Source organism: Siphateles boraxobius, unplaced genomic scaffold, assembly GCF_051911475.1.
Source record: "Siphateles boraxobius isolate OS27281-9 unplaced genomic scaffold, OSU_SipBor_1 6, whole genome shotgun sequence".
In the NCBI taxonomy this organism is placed as follows: Eukaryota; Metazoa; Chordata; class Actinopteri; order Cypriniformes; family Leuciscidae; genus Siphateles; species Siphateles boraxobius.
In genome coordinates this window covers 41051696-41066338 of record NW_027509186.1, presented here as the reverse complement: position 1 = coordinate 41066338, position 14643 = coordinate 41051696, and the positions used below count along the sequence as shown (strand labels likewise).

Below are 14643 nucleotides of genomic sequence, written 5' to 3'. Positions count from 1 at the left end.
TTATAAAATGAATTAAAAGAGATATAAAGATGATACAGTTATAAAAGGAATTAAAAGAGTAAAAAGATGATACATGGATAAACTTCTCATCTGGTAAAATACCAGTGTATTATATTTTTCACAGCTGCTTGTTTTACTGTGAGATTCTCATGTTGATTGTGCTGTGTCTGTGGTGTTCTTTCGGTAAAGTAATCTATTGGACGTTTCCAATAGATCCGATTTTTCCCTAAAATCGGACAGAAAGAGCTCTAGGAAAGGAATCGATCCAATCCGGACATCAAAGATTTGTTTGTCCGCACCCCACAGAACAGATTTGGCCCTCGACCTCGAGTTTAATTTGAATTTGGAGAAAATATGAAGGCTGACTGTATGATTTCTTCAATAACAGTTTTGTATCCCTTGTTTTTCTGCTGCTAATCCATGGGATGTTGTTTAAAAAGGTGAAAGATGCCTCCTGGGACAGACGACCCCCGTAAACTCTTCATCCTGACCACAGTGGGGAACCACTTCACTCTGGACACACCAGCGTCTCTGTCCTGGCGTCCTCTCGATAACTTCCTAGATGATGGGAATGAGTTTCTGCTCGCCGTCAGCCGGCACGCAGATGAGCTGCACTTCTCAAACAAGGTTTTACAGCTTGATCTGAGCAATATTTGTTCAGTCACTTTAGACAAAATGTAGACTTTTTAAGGCATAATTAAGATTGTTCACTATAGATGAACACAAGGAAGAATATTATTAAAAGTTTAATTGTATATGCCCCAATATATCAATACATCGTCTTACACAGTATACTACTTGATCTTTTTAATACATTTTTTAAAGGAAAGAGAAAGTGTTTTGAACTGATTCAATGACATGGACAGTTTGAAACGTTTTTTTGTTATATTTAAAGAGGACCTATAATGCCCTTTTATATAGTCTTGATGTCATTTTTGTCCTCTACTAGAACATGTTTTCCTGCTTGAATGTTGATTATTTTCCTCATATTCTCCATTGTTGCGACTCCTCTCTTCCCAGTCTGTCAGTAACGCTCTGTTTACTTCCTGTCTCTATGAAGCCCCTCCTTCTGAAAAGCACACTGTGCTCTGATTGGTCGGCTGGATCAGTGTGTTGTGATTGGTCGAGCGCTTCGAGTGTGTTTGGGAAATGTCCCGCTCTTACCATAACCGCCAGTTTAACACACTACTAACTAACTTAACCAGGCCCCGCCCCTTTATTCTGCGTATTAATTATTATAATGAGGAATATTGTGACGTGTTCGTTCCCGGAAGAAACTCAAGACTACAGTGGAGGCGTTTCAGGAGTTCAGAAACACTGATATAGAGAATAACTCAGAGCTTTTTCAGGCTCAAACAGCAACATCACACACTAAAGAAAGAGGAACATAGAAAACAAGTATAATAGTATAAAATCAAAGTCCCAAAATTTACTGTTCATGTCAATGAATCAGTTCAAAACACTAATTCAGTGATTCATGTTCATGTAGTGTGATTGCTACCGATATATATAATCTTCAGGAAACTTAATGGCCAATTTAAACATGCATTAATATTTACGATAATTAGCATAATTTTATATTGCAATAGATGTTCTGCACATCACCCAGCTCTACATTAAGCTCACGAACATTCTCAGAAAAGCAAAAGCTGGGCCGGTTGCATAAACCGCTAAGACTAGCCTTACAAGTTAGACACACATTTTTTTCTTTACGACCGTTCATAACTTTTCAAAATGTAGTTACTTTCAGGATTTTAACCTCAGTTACGTTTAAACATAGATTGGCCTAATCTGACACTGAAACGTAAGACTGCTGACTAACTGCTAGTGGGTCACACTAGATCTTAAGACACTGTCTTAACAGAAAGGCTATGTTTATGCAACTGTCCCCTGATCTTGTCTTTGTGTAGCTGGAGAGTATGGAGGGTGACGGCAGGGTTCTCGTGTTCTTCAAACCTCATCCGTGTGTTGTGTCCGAAGAAAACCTGCACCGATCCGTCCTGGTGTCCTCCATGCTGGAGTCTCCCATCAGCACTCTGTACCAGGCCCTGCGACAGGTCTACGGCCCCGTCCTGCTGCAGGTCAGATGTGTGGCATTTCTTTGTGATATTGTGTGCTAAATTGTGAATAAAATGAAATCTAAAATAAAATAGAAGTGGAGTATCACAGAAATTAGTCGATATAAACTGGTGTGAGAAATCAAATCTCCTCTTAAATTCCTCCAAACTAAGGAGATGGTTATTGATTTTTAGAGTGAGAGAGCAGGATATAACCCATCCTACATTAATTAACGGGGAACAAATTCAATTAGTAACAAATTATAAATACCTCGGTATAGTCTTAGATCATAAACTCAAATGGGATGTGTGGACTGACTATAAGAAGACACAACAGTGATACGACACTCTATATAAAAGCAAAATGGGAAGCAGAACTACAAATTCAGATACAAGATGCGGCATGGTATCGCATGTGCGAGACACAATGTACTTCTACAAGTTCCTTAATATGGAGAGAGTTCTGCTGGAAAAACTTAGTTCGTTATTTCATAACACCGAAAATAAAATCGAGGCAACTCGCTAAACAACAAAAATGCTGGAGATCGTGCGGGAATCAGACCATGCACACATCTTCTGGAACTGTACAAAAATGGGGACATACTGGGAAAATGTTAACCTAGTTGTTAAAAATGTTTTGGGATAGTGTTGTCACGATACTAGAATTTCTAACTTCGATACGATACCTTGAAAAATATCGATATTCGATACCATTTTCGATACCACAGAGAAAAAAACTGCCACAATATTAAGGGGGTCTTTTTTTTATTTAAAGCTAAATATTACAAGTCTAGAACATGACAATGAGGTATATTTTACATGAACAAAAATGTCCTGAGTTCTATCTGTTAATATTTTTTCATTGGACCAGAGCTAACATGATCCGTTGTGTTTTTATTACCTACTGTTATCAAAGATTAAAATATACTGTAACAAATGCATTGGTCATCGGTCATAAATGCTGGTTAATACATTAACTTAATTTGATGAACAGATTTAAACACAAACGTGTGTGCATCACACGCGGAAACAATGCTCACTGGATCAGCATCTAGTCAAGTTACCTTTATTTATATATTACTTTTAATAATACAGATTGTGTCGAAGCACTTAACTGTATCAAATTGGAGGATAGAGTGTCAGTAATGTATAATAATAAGGTTAAACATTCAATTTTCAGTTAAAGGCATTTCATTATTGAATTCAGAGATGCCATTGTCTAGCTCAGTTTAGTTTAATTAGTATATGTGTAATCAAATTGATGATAATCGCTAATGAAGGCAAATTGCAGAATTAAATAATAATTTTTGAATAAAGTTAAACAGACACAAGTTAATTTACATCTGACCACTTACAATATTTACTTGTCTACGATTCCTCAGTCAGATTATGTTAACTTTAAGAATTACAGTGAAAAAACGAAACACAGACTCATATCAACAACAATACTAGGCCATCTTGGTTAATGTTTCAGAAAAGTTAAAATGAGAAGAGTTACAGTGTTTTAGGATGTTTTTAGCAGTGGTGCAGGTCTGTCCAAAAAACAAACACCCCTGATGCTGAGCATATGCTTGCTAAATGGTACCCCTGGAGCCAATTCCTTAAGTCTGTTTTCATCTATAAAATAATTTTACAAAATGAGTGATGAGAGGGATATTGATAGTCAAACAATCTTTTGGGTGCCCGCAGCCCGCTCGCAGTGTGAAGCGCGTGTCCGCGCTATTCTCCGACATGCCCGCTCGCGGTGTGTAGCGCGTGTCCTGTCCACGCCATTCTCCGACTCCGACATGCCCGCTCGCGGTGTTCTTTATCAATCAACCAAAGCCGGTCGCGGGGACGCCGCACTCGCCATCTTTCCATTCACTTTTGCTATTTAACCAGAGCGAATGAGACGAGTGCGTCACGTGTGGTGTTTGTCAACGCGCCTTTGGAGAGAAGTGAAAGTGACTGCTCGGCTAGTATTGGTGTATCGATACTTCGGGAAATTAGTATTGGTACCGTTCAGATATTTCAGTATCGATATTTATCGAAATATCGATATTTTTGACAACACTATTTTGGGATATGAAATCCCAAACACTTGTCTAGTGATGTACCTAGGGAATATTGAGGAGGTTGTAAGGAAAGAAGATCTGTATTTGACTAAAGTATTACTTGCATCCAGTAAGGAAGCGGTCACAAGAAACTGCCTCAATATCAATATCCCAAAACAGGAACAGTGTTTGGAAATTGTCCAGGAAATCTTTGAGATGGAAAAATTGACATACCTTTTGAGAGTCAAACAGAATGTCTTTGAAAAGAACTGGGAAAAATGGAACATTAATATGACACGTGACACAAACTGAACAAATGCCTAATAGAACAATGGACTGTGTAGCACATCATCTCCAGACAGATTGTTAGTGTTATTACTATTGTTATTTTGATTTATGTATCATTTATTGTATTATTTTGTTGATATACATGTGAAAATATAATAAAAATGAAAGTAAAAAAAAAAAGAAGACACAACATAGGTTGTATTTCTTAAAGAAATGCTGTCCATAGCAGAGTGCTTGAGATGTTATGGGGCTTTTATTGAAAGCGTTATGACATTCTGCTTGAGTTTCTGGTATGGTGACGCCTCAGCGGCTCAGAAGAAATCTCTACGAAAAGTAGTAACAATGACAAGCAAAGTGTTGAGAATTAAGTTAACAAGTATAGAGAGTATAGATAAAGAGAGAGTGCAGAATAATGCTAATATTGTGTATTATACGAGGCATGCTTTTGAATTGAACGGTACTGTGTTCCCCGATGCATGAAAACAGGTCCAAACAGGACATGTTTCACGGGCATATGAATCTGCTGCTGGCTTGTGTAATGTGTTTTGTGTATGTTTTCTGCTCTCTTCAGGATGATAAATGGAGTCAGTCGTTCGACTCAAAGCTTCAGTCTCTGCTCACAGATCTTGAGGTCGGGCTGGGCTCTGTGATTAGACACTCAACAGCAAAGGATTCTGGGAAACGGAGTCATTCAGAGTCAGATGTGTCAAGTGAGTTCTCCCTGCTTGAGTTTTTATACATTTAAATTCCATGCGAACAGGGCTTGACATTAACACCCGCTACCCGCCAAATGTGTGTGTAACGCAGTCACTCCTACTAGCCAGTTTGGCGGGTTGAATTTTATATAATATATATTTGTCAATTGTAGTCTTTTAAAAAAGTCATCTGAAATAATAAACTAAGTGTAATGTAGTGTTGTAAAAAAAAAACATATCAATGTTTTGATACATATCGATACTGAAATATCTGAAACTCTTCCGCAGAACAGATACACAATACCAGATTGAGTTTCGTATTGAGAATAATATTACTCATTCCCGCAGATTTTCTGCTCATGCCCAAACTGCGCACTGATAAACACAAGTATATTTGCTATAAAACAGTATAATGGATCTGTGCATCAGCTCTTAAAGTGACAGCAGCCTAATATACTGGCTGCCAAATTAGGAGATAATATTGAAAATATCTATAAGTTTTTCCCCATGGTATCGATGTCAAAACTGTGGCCAGTGGAAATGCTGAGTGGCTTGTAACTTTGGAAAACCACTAGCCACAGTGGCTGATGAGTAAGAGTGTAATCGAAATCGATCGAAATTAATTCACAATCTCGAACTTCTAATCAAAAAATGGAATCGTCGATGCTGCCACGCCCCCATGTCACGTCCGGTCGCGTGCCAAGCGGAAAAAAACACGCGTGTTGAAGTGCTGCGAGTCTATGGTCAACCTCCTCTAATTTAGCTACAGCCACTCAAAAGATAGCATGGCAACTGCAGATGCAGGAGACCCATCGACAGAACTTGAACCCCCTCCTCTTTCATTGAAGTCGTAGGTGTGGATGTTTTTTGGATTTCCAGTGAGTTATGTTGACAACATTCGCGCTTTAAAAAAGCCACAGTTTGCAGACATCGCAAGTGTCGCGGAAGTTCCGGGAGTCTCCCGCATATTGATAGCGGCGCCCTGATGCACGCAAATTAGTTAAAATCTCTCGGAATCTAGAGTGAGCGAGCAAGATCGCGCATGCGAGACAGAAAAAACTGTGCTCCAAACCGTATAGCGCGCACACGCACCTTGCGTGTGTGCCTCATGAAACGCATGTAAGACAGAGAGCATCCTGATTGGCCGGTTTCGGCTTTAAAAAAAGTAAATGTAAAAATCGAGAATCGAATCGAACCACGACCTTAGAATCGAAAATGTAATCGAATCGTGACACCCCTACTGATGAGCAAAAAAAGTGAATGTCAAGCCCTGCATGCGAGTAAAGTCCCCATGCTGATGCGTGCAGGTATCACGACCCCTCTGGATGAGTTCTGCTTCTGGGCTGATGTCAGTCGCTCTGGACAGCAGAGCAGCGAGAGAGAGCGAGCGGCACACTTCACTGAGCTCTTCAACACCATTGAGAAGGTACATACACACACATTAAGAGTTTCGATGCTCATGTATACAGCCGTGCATAGGCCTGTCGCGATAATCAATACATCGACTTATCTCACGATATATGGACATGACCTCGATCATCATGTATTGTATGTATGTACATATTAAAATAAATGTCAGCAACATTTTGGCTATCGCAGTGCTCTCTGTCATCTTATCTGCTCTCCGTGTTTGAGGTGAAAGCAGAGCACAGGTCCTTCGTCAGCAGAGTGGACAACGACAGGTGAAAAGGAGGCGTTCTAGTGTTTGACAGCTACAACATCACAGCTTTTCTGTTGCTCAAACAGTAGAACGTTGGTGCATGCAACGCCAAGGTCATGGGTTTGAATCCCAGGGAAAGCAAGAACTGATAAAAATGTGTACCTTGAAATGCAATGTAAGTCGCCTTGGATAAAAGCGTCTGCCAAATGCATAAATGTAAAAGTATAGACACGACTGCGTGAAATGGCGTACGCAACGTGAAACAGCTTGGGTTAAGGCCGTTTCAGTCACAAGTTCATTATCATTTTCAGAATGCGTTTTTTTTTTGCGTTTCACTGTGCTGTTTTTCCATTGTGTTTTTTTGTAAACGTGCACTAGACGGACGTGTTTGACTGTCGCGTGTGTCTGCATCTCCTGCATGACACGGCTTCATAAACGCAGGGCGCTCAAGTTACAAGAAATTCAGCTTTTGACAACACGCCTCCTGAAAGATAGATTTAGAAGCAGATGTTTCCTGTTGAGGCATCTGTGTCTTTACTCATATGGACATCTGACTGCTAAATAGGGTTTGTGTTTTTCAGCATTAGTGTGCACCCTTACTTTACTGAGAAAAAAAAAAGTAATTTCACTTTACTGGGAAAAATCTGTAGATGGACCATCTCCATATACCTGCTTTCTGTGCATTTGCAAGTGTGTCTGTTTTTTCTTACAAGGCGAAAGCAGTAGTTATCGTGACAGGTCTAGCTGTACACAGTCTGTGTGTGACCCATTGTTTTTGTAATATTATTTATATTCTATTATGGCATTTATTCATATTTTGAATTGGGTTTTATTTTTATTGTTTCAGTTTTCATTTTCATTTTAGTTGAAGTTTTAGAATTTTGTGCTTTTATTATTTTTATCATTGTTTTAAATATATAAATATGTTTATTTAGCTTTAATGTTATTTTTTTAAATACATATTTCTTTTTAGTTTTATTATTATTTTAACTCTATATTTATTAAAGTATAAACTCTGATATTATTTAAGTTAGATACCAAGTCAACATTTAAAAAAAAAAATTTTCATTACCAATTAAAAAAATCTGAGTTAACAATGTGGACGTGGACGTTTATTATTATTAACTTAAACCTATTTTATTTCATTTAGTTGCCAATGCATCATTTCAGTTTTTTTTAGGTGAATTGTTTTATCTAATATTTATACTTTATTTTATTTCAATGTAGGAAAACGTTATAATACTTTAAGTTACCTTGCTTACACAGTGTCCATTAATTGGCTGTTTACATCAACTTTAAATCAGATCCAATCAATTTAAACTGTTTTATAATGATACATTTTAATTTCATGCTTGAAAACCAAGAACAAGTAGCCCTCCATGGACTTTGAATCATGTGTTTGTTTCAGGACTACAGTAATCTGGATAGTTTCAGTTTGGTGGAGGTACTGGACCTGATTGAGAGCACACGTGAGACAGTAGATGATGTGTGGAAACAGAATGAGCACGCCGCCTATCCCGAGACACGCATGATCAGACTCATGGATGTCATAGGTGCACATCAAGCGTTGCTAAATAATAATGATGCTTAACTTAAAAGGATAGTTGACCCAAAAATGAAAATTAGCCCATGATTTACTCACCATGAAGCTATCATAGGTGTATGTAATTTTCATTTTTGGTTGAACTAACCCTTTAATATAATATATTTGAGAAATTACTAATAACGCTCCTGGTGTATGTGTGTTTACAGGCGGAGCTCTCGGCAGGTTTGTGCAGAGGAAGTTGAATGCGCTGCGCTTGTGGGAGGATCCTTATTTCACAGTCAGGGAGGGGCTTAAAGGGGGCGTGTCTGTCTGTGAGCAGTGGGTGGCGGCCTGTGAACGCCTGACTGGTCAGGTGTGGAAACGCTACTCTCCTCACCCGTGGAGGGGAGAGAAACACCGGCCACAGGGGCTAGAGAGCCTCGCCCAGCGATTGGAGGAGGTCGGACCGCACACCTATCAACTCTTGCGGTATAATCTGGTGCATTATCTTATGATGTGTGTGTGTGTTTTAGGTGGTGCAGGTGCGATCTGTGTGTGAGAAACTGCAGCGTTTGTTATCCGGAGGGAAACAGCAGGTTTCAGCCGCACGTGTGTATCAGCCTTTCACAGGACTCAACCCGATACACTACAACCCTTATACTGAGGTACACACATGCACAAGATATTCGCTATTGTATTTCCATTGCAAGCACATGATGAATATTTGATATATCACTCAGCTGTATATTTATGTGTGTGTGTGTTTAGCCCTTATGGAGAGCCGCGGTGTCTCAGTTTGATCGACTCATCGCTCCAGCTGAACAGGAAGCAGCTGGAAAGCTCAAGACCTTTATAATAGATGCACAGGACAGTCCGCAGCAGGTACACACACTCACACCAGTCCTGTGTATCCAGGCATTTAGCTTTTTGTTTGAGTAATTTCGTTACTCTAGCCAAGAACCACACACTTAGACAGAGAGAGACTGATTAAGGGCGAGTGAATAGATAATACAAGATAAATAGACAAAATAAACAAAAAATACGGGCATACACTACTGTTCAAAAGTTTGGGCTTTTAAATAAATTAATACTTTAATTCATCAAGGTTGCACTAAATTGATCAAAAGTACAGTAAAGACATTCATAATGTAACAAAAGATTCTATTTTAAATAAATGGTGTTCTTTTGAACTTTCTATTCATCGAAGAATCCTGAAAAAATATTTCACGGTTTCCACAGAAATATGAAACAGTACAACTGTTTTCAACATTGGTAATAATCATAAGAGTTTCTTGGGCATCAAATCATCATATTAGACTGATTTCTGAAGGATCATGTGACACTGAAGACTGGAGTAATGATGCTGAAAATTCAGCTTTGCATCAGTTATTCTAAATTATAATAATATTTCACTGTTTTTACCATATTTTTGATCAAATAAATGCAGCCTTGGTAAGCAGAAACATCATAAAATCATACCGACCCCAAACTTTTGAACGGTTGTGAATTAGAGAAACCGTGAGACATTGTGAATTTTCCTCCTTCAAAAATAAACTACTGATTATTTCACAGACCTCAGAAAGCATAGTTAAATATCTCGTATACCTTTCTCAAATTGTTTACCTTGTAAACTTTCAGACTGTCTGTGTGCTTGATGCTTGACCCCAGATTTATACTAAATTCCCAGACAAATACTTTTTTTTCTTAACGTCGTTTCAGCTGCTGCAGGCGTTTCAGAAACACAGAGATCTGATCAAACGACCCACAATCAGCAAAGAACTGCAGCCCGAGAGAGAAACGCTCCTCACTCGACTGCTGGACTACAACAAGGGTCAGATCACACACACTGAGCAATGCAACACAGGCTCACTGAATACTGACTTCATAGGCAGCTACATCCTAAGACAGCATCCTAACTGAAACAAAACCACACAAATGACTGATTTGAAACACTCATTTTGGCCAAAATTAGTTTTTTTAAAAGTCAGCATGCCTACATCAGGACCGTCTAACACGTTATGAAGCTCAATACGAAGCTAGAGTTCAACAATTGACTAAGGCCATCTAGATTGCCATACTAAGAAGAGAGAAAGACACCAGAGAGGTCTTTAAAGAGTTTTTGATGCTAGCCGTGTTGTTGTGCAGGACTGCGGGCAGATTTCGAGAGCCGCTGTCACGGCGCTCCAGGAGAGAAAACCGGTCCTCTAGCAGGAAGAAACCTTCCTGAGGTCGTCAACAATATTGTGTGGGTCAGACAGCTGTTGCTTAAGGTGCGTACACACGGACGATTTTCATGAGCTTATATGAATTAATAGACAACATTTCAATGAGCCATTTAAGACACTACAGGCAGAACCATTGTTTTTTACAGTTTCATTCCTATCTAGTGTATATTCTGAAGGTTTGTTCACATATTATTTGCCTAATTTATATTTAAAATGTAATTCCAAAAAAGTCTTTATGTTCTGTGATTAAGCAGCTGATGAAAGTATGGTGATATCTATTAATTCATTATTTTTTTCCATATTCACCTGTAGTGTCATCCATTAAAAGCGTAAAGTATGTATGATTTGTAATGTTAAAATACATTCTCTTAACTCGGGTTACTGTTCATTGACTACTATTAGTGCGCTATTCATGGGTTTATCTCCCCCAAAAGTGTAAACATTGAGCCTCCCAGGCATCATTAAACCATTACGAGCTGTCCGTTCAGAGTTTGGGGGCGTGGCTACTGTAGGAGGCGGAGCCAGAGGGTGTTTAGCGGGTGTGGGACCATGACTGACACATTACATGCGAAGAGACATTCAATTTTGTTCAAAAATCATTGCATTTAGACCTTCACAGATTACACAGGTCACACAGCATCTTCATGCACCTGTTCAGAAACACACATGTACCAATTTATAATGTTAACTCGGCCTCAAACAGTTGTGGTCCGTCATGTCAGAAAATGCGCCCAATGCAGATTCGCCTAATGGGTTTTTTAAAAGCGAGACGCTTGTGTTCACACTACACTGAGTGTTTCCGCTTACTTATGACACATAACACACAGCTAAAAGTTTTACTGATATGTTGATACCTTTTACTGAAAATAGCCTACTTTTAAAGCACCCGTACCTGTAAATCCCATAGGAACCACTAGTGTTGCAAAAACAGCATAATTCACCTTTAAATAAGAAGGTGAAAAGAACATTAAAAGTGGTGAAGGACTTGAGTTGGTCTCTAGTTTTAACAGTAGAATCTGTGTGTGTGTGTGTGTGTGTGTGTAGGTGGAGGACTCTCTGAAGATGGCAGACGCTTTGCTCTCGGATCTGTCTGGGTTTCGGTCGCTGTCCCGTTTCTCTGATGAGCTGCAGGACCAGCTGAGGTCATATGAGCAGGAGCAGTTTGAAGACTGGACCAGAGACCTGCTGTCAGGACTCTCCGATCCCAAATCTGGAATCAGGTTAACACACACACACACAAACAACAAACATGTAGACATACTTTAAAGGGCATTTCATAGACTGACTTTGCTCTTGCTCATATTCCTATAAAGCATTGTGTTTGATATGCTAAATTCTATGGCCTTTAAATTATCAACATGATCAAAACTTTGCTGAAAAACCTGTTGTACACAATCTACTACATGCCTTCAGTCTGCCTTGATAGTTTCAACTTTTTTAAGTATTTAAAAGGCACAAGGACACAACTATTCAAAGATGGTCAATAACCGCAGATATATTGTTAGAGAAACTCAAACCTTGACTTCCTAATTATGTGTACTTGTTTTATATAATTATTTTATTTTGGTCTAGTTAATGCCATGACATCTGTTTGTTTTACACAATTATTTTAATTTGGTCTGGTTAATTTAATGGCATCTGTTTGCATATACTGTAGTTAATTGAATGTTTCTGACACAGCTTGAAACCTATAACAAAATATTGATAAAAAAATAAAAGTAAAAAGCCTTTTAGTATAATTGTAAAAACCTCCAACTTCAGCTCATAGTTGATGTGTGTAGTTTGCAGGCCAGTAATCGTGTGATGGAGTTGGATCACATGGATGGTAAACTGAAGATCCAGTACTCGGACCGGCTGGTGAGTTTACTCAGAGAGGTTCGACAGCTCTCCGCTCTGGGCTTCACCATCCCTGCTAAAATCCAGCAGGCGGGAAACACCGCAGAGAAGTTCTACCGACAAGCCATCATCCTCAAACAGGTGTGTGAACACACACACACACACACATACATACGGACTGGAGTTTCTTTTTACACTGTACGCTTGCTAAAAGTACCAATATGATCACTAACCCAACAAATGACATTCCTAGACAAGATTCTGTCCTAGAATGTTCTCTGCATTAGGAAGTTAGATTCATTTATGTGAATCAGTTCATTCATATCATTGAAATGAATCACTGATTCATTTGAGTCAACACTTAATATAATTCGCTCTAGATAAATACTGCTCTGAAGTCAGTTATATAATCCTTTAGTTATTCAGTTAAAAGATACTGGCCTCTTACATAGTTTAATTGTAACAAGTTACTAGTAGCTTGACTGTAGTTTAACTTTACATTTTAATTTGCTTGTTGTTTAGCTTCCCCCATACTGTATTCTTAGGTCAAATATTGTGTTGTATGTAGAGTTGTGTTGCGAGTACAAGTGTATTTGTGTATTTAACAGGTGGCTCATTTCTACAACACCATCGATCAGCAGATGATACCTTCTCAACGACCCATGATGCTCGGCTGTGCTCTGGCCTTTGAGCAGGTCATCAAGGTAAGCCTTCTGTGCTGAGAACATTTCCTAGAGCCGTGAAACTGTATTTTATAGTATTTTTTCTTTTCTGTTCACCAAGGCTGTATTTATTTGATCAAAAAATACAATAAAAACAATAATTTTGTGAAATATTATTACAGTTTAAAAGAACTGTTTTCTATGTGAATATTCCAGTGATCAAAGCTGAATTTTCAGCATCATTACTCCAGTCTTCAGTGTCACATGATCCTTCAGAAATCACTCTAATATGATGATTTGATGCTCAAGAAACATGTATGATTATTATCAATGTTGAAAACAGTTGTGCGGCTTCATATTTTTTTGGAAACCGTGATGCATTTATTTGAGATCTTTTGTAACATTATGAATGTCTTTACTGTCACTCTTGATCAATGCATCCTTGCTGAATAAATGTATTCATTTCATTAAAAAACAACAACACAATTCAACTAGGGTTGGGTATCGATTGAATTTTAATGAGTCCGATACTGATTCTGCTTATCGATTCCTAATTTCGATTCCAGTAAGGTAAAAAAAATAAACATAGATATCATTCACATTTATTCTAAGTCTTATTGCAAAACAGGTCATTTTGGCTGAATATCATGAATAAAAATCAAACCGGCTAAAGAACACTTACTCAAGGAACTTTTGCCTATAGTAAATACCATACCAAAAACAACTAGCCTAACTAAGATACATTTATAGCATTATTAAAGACAAGTTAAACACTCAGTAATTGAAAAAGAATAAACAAACAAATTAGCAATTGCACACAAAAAATACAACTGAACATAGATATGTGTTTTACGATTTTCAGGTACAGAAACTATAATCAAATATGAAATAAAGCTGCACTTTATAATTGAAATATATATATTACAAATATAGATACTTAAGTTATTCAGTCAAGAACAGCGAGTGAATTTGTCTTGTGTTCTTTGATTAACAGTAATGATACAGACGGCAGAAGGTTTATTAGGCCGCTGTCACTTTAAGACTGACGCACGTAACCAATATACTGTTACACACGTTTTCTTTCTTAACTGTTTACGTTCATTTAAGACTGTTTACAAGGATTTTTTTGACATTTTTTTTGTGTGTATTTGTCCGTTCAAGCTGCAAAAGTTGCGGAAGACAACTGAATTCAGTATTGTGCACCATACAGTATGAAAGGCAGCTTTCTGTGCGCATGGTTTGGATGTGTGCGTTGCACAGAAAATACATCACGTATCCTTAAGTCCTTAAGTATCCGGTTCCAGGATTGGAATAAATTTTCGATTCCCATCCCTATTTCCTACTGACCCCAAACTTTTGAACGGATGTGTATTTTGCGTGATAAATGAGTACAGGCAGTGTTTTGAGCGTCATAGTATAATTAATAATAATATTAATATCAATAATATTTGCTGTACGATAGAACCCACGGTCTCAATCTCACGGCGAAGGCGGAAAACTCCAGATCACGTGGGAGAATCCTAAAGAGCTGGAGCAGTACATCAGTAAACTACAGAGCGCCGCTGAGAGACTCTCCACGGAGAACCGCAAACTCAGGAAGTGGCACACCGACTTCACTGACAAGGTCATCTCTTTTTCCTCCAGCTTCAACCTGCACATTTG

General features: G+C 38.3%; 1 protein-coding gene across 1 annotated transcript in view; it reads left to right on the top strand.

Annotated features, from left to right (window-relative positions):
• dync2h1 (dynein cytoplasmic 2 heavy chain 1) overlaps positions 1-14643 on the top strand; it is a 115120-nt gene that overhangs the window by 868 nt on the left and 99609 nt on the right. The window contains exons 2-15 of the mRNA XM_077207100.1: positions 441-627; positions 1911-2081; positions 4950-5088; positions 6381-6499; positions 8142-8286; positions 8486-8718; positions 8792-8923; positions 9027-9140; positions 9978-10089; positions 10404-10528; positions 11528-11703; positions 12265-12460; positions 12928-13023; positions 14444-14605. Coding sequence (XP_077063215.1) covers positions 448-627; positions 1911-2081; positions 4950-5088; positions 6381-6499; positions 8142-8286; positions 8486-8718; positions 8792-8923; positions 9027-9140; positions 9978-10089; positions 10404-10528; positions 11528-11703; positions 12265-12460; positions 12928-13023; positions 14444-14605 — 2100 coding nt within the window. The 5' untranslated portion in view covers positions 441-447. The remainder of the gene's footprint in view (positions 1-440; positions 628-1910; positions 2082-4949; positions 5089-6380; positions 6500-8141; positions 8287-8485; positions 8719-8791; positions 8924-9026; positions 9141-9977; positions 10090-10403; positions 10529-11527; positions 11704-12264; positions 12461-12927; positions 13024-14443; positions 14606-14643) is intronic.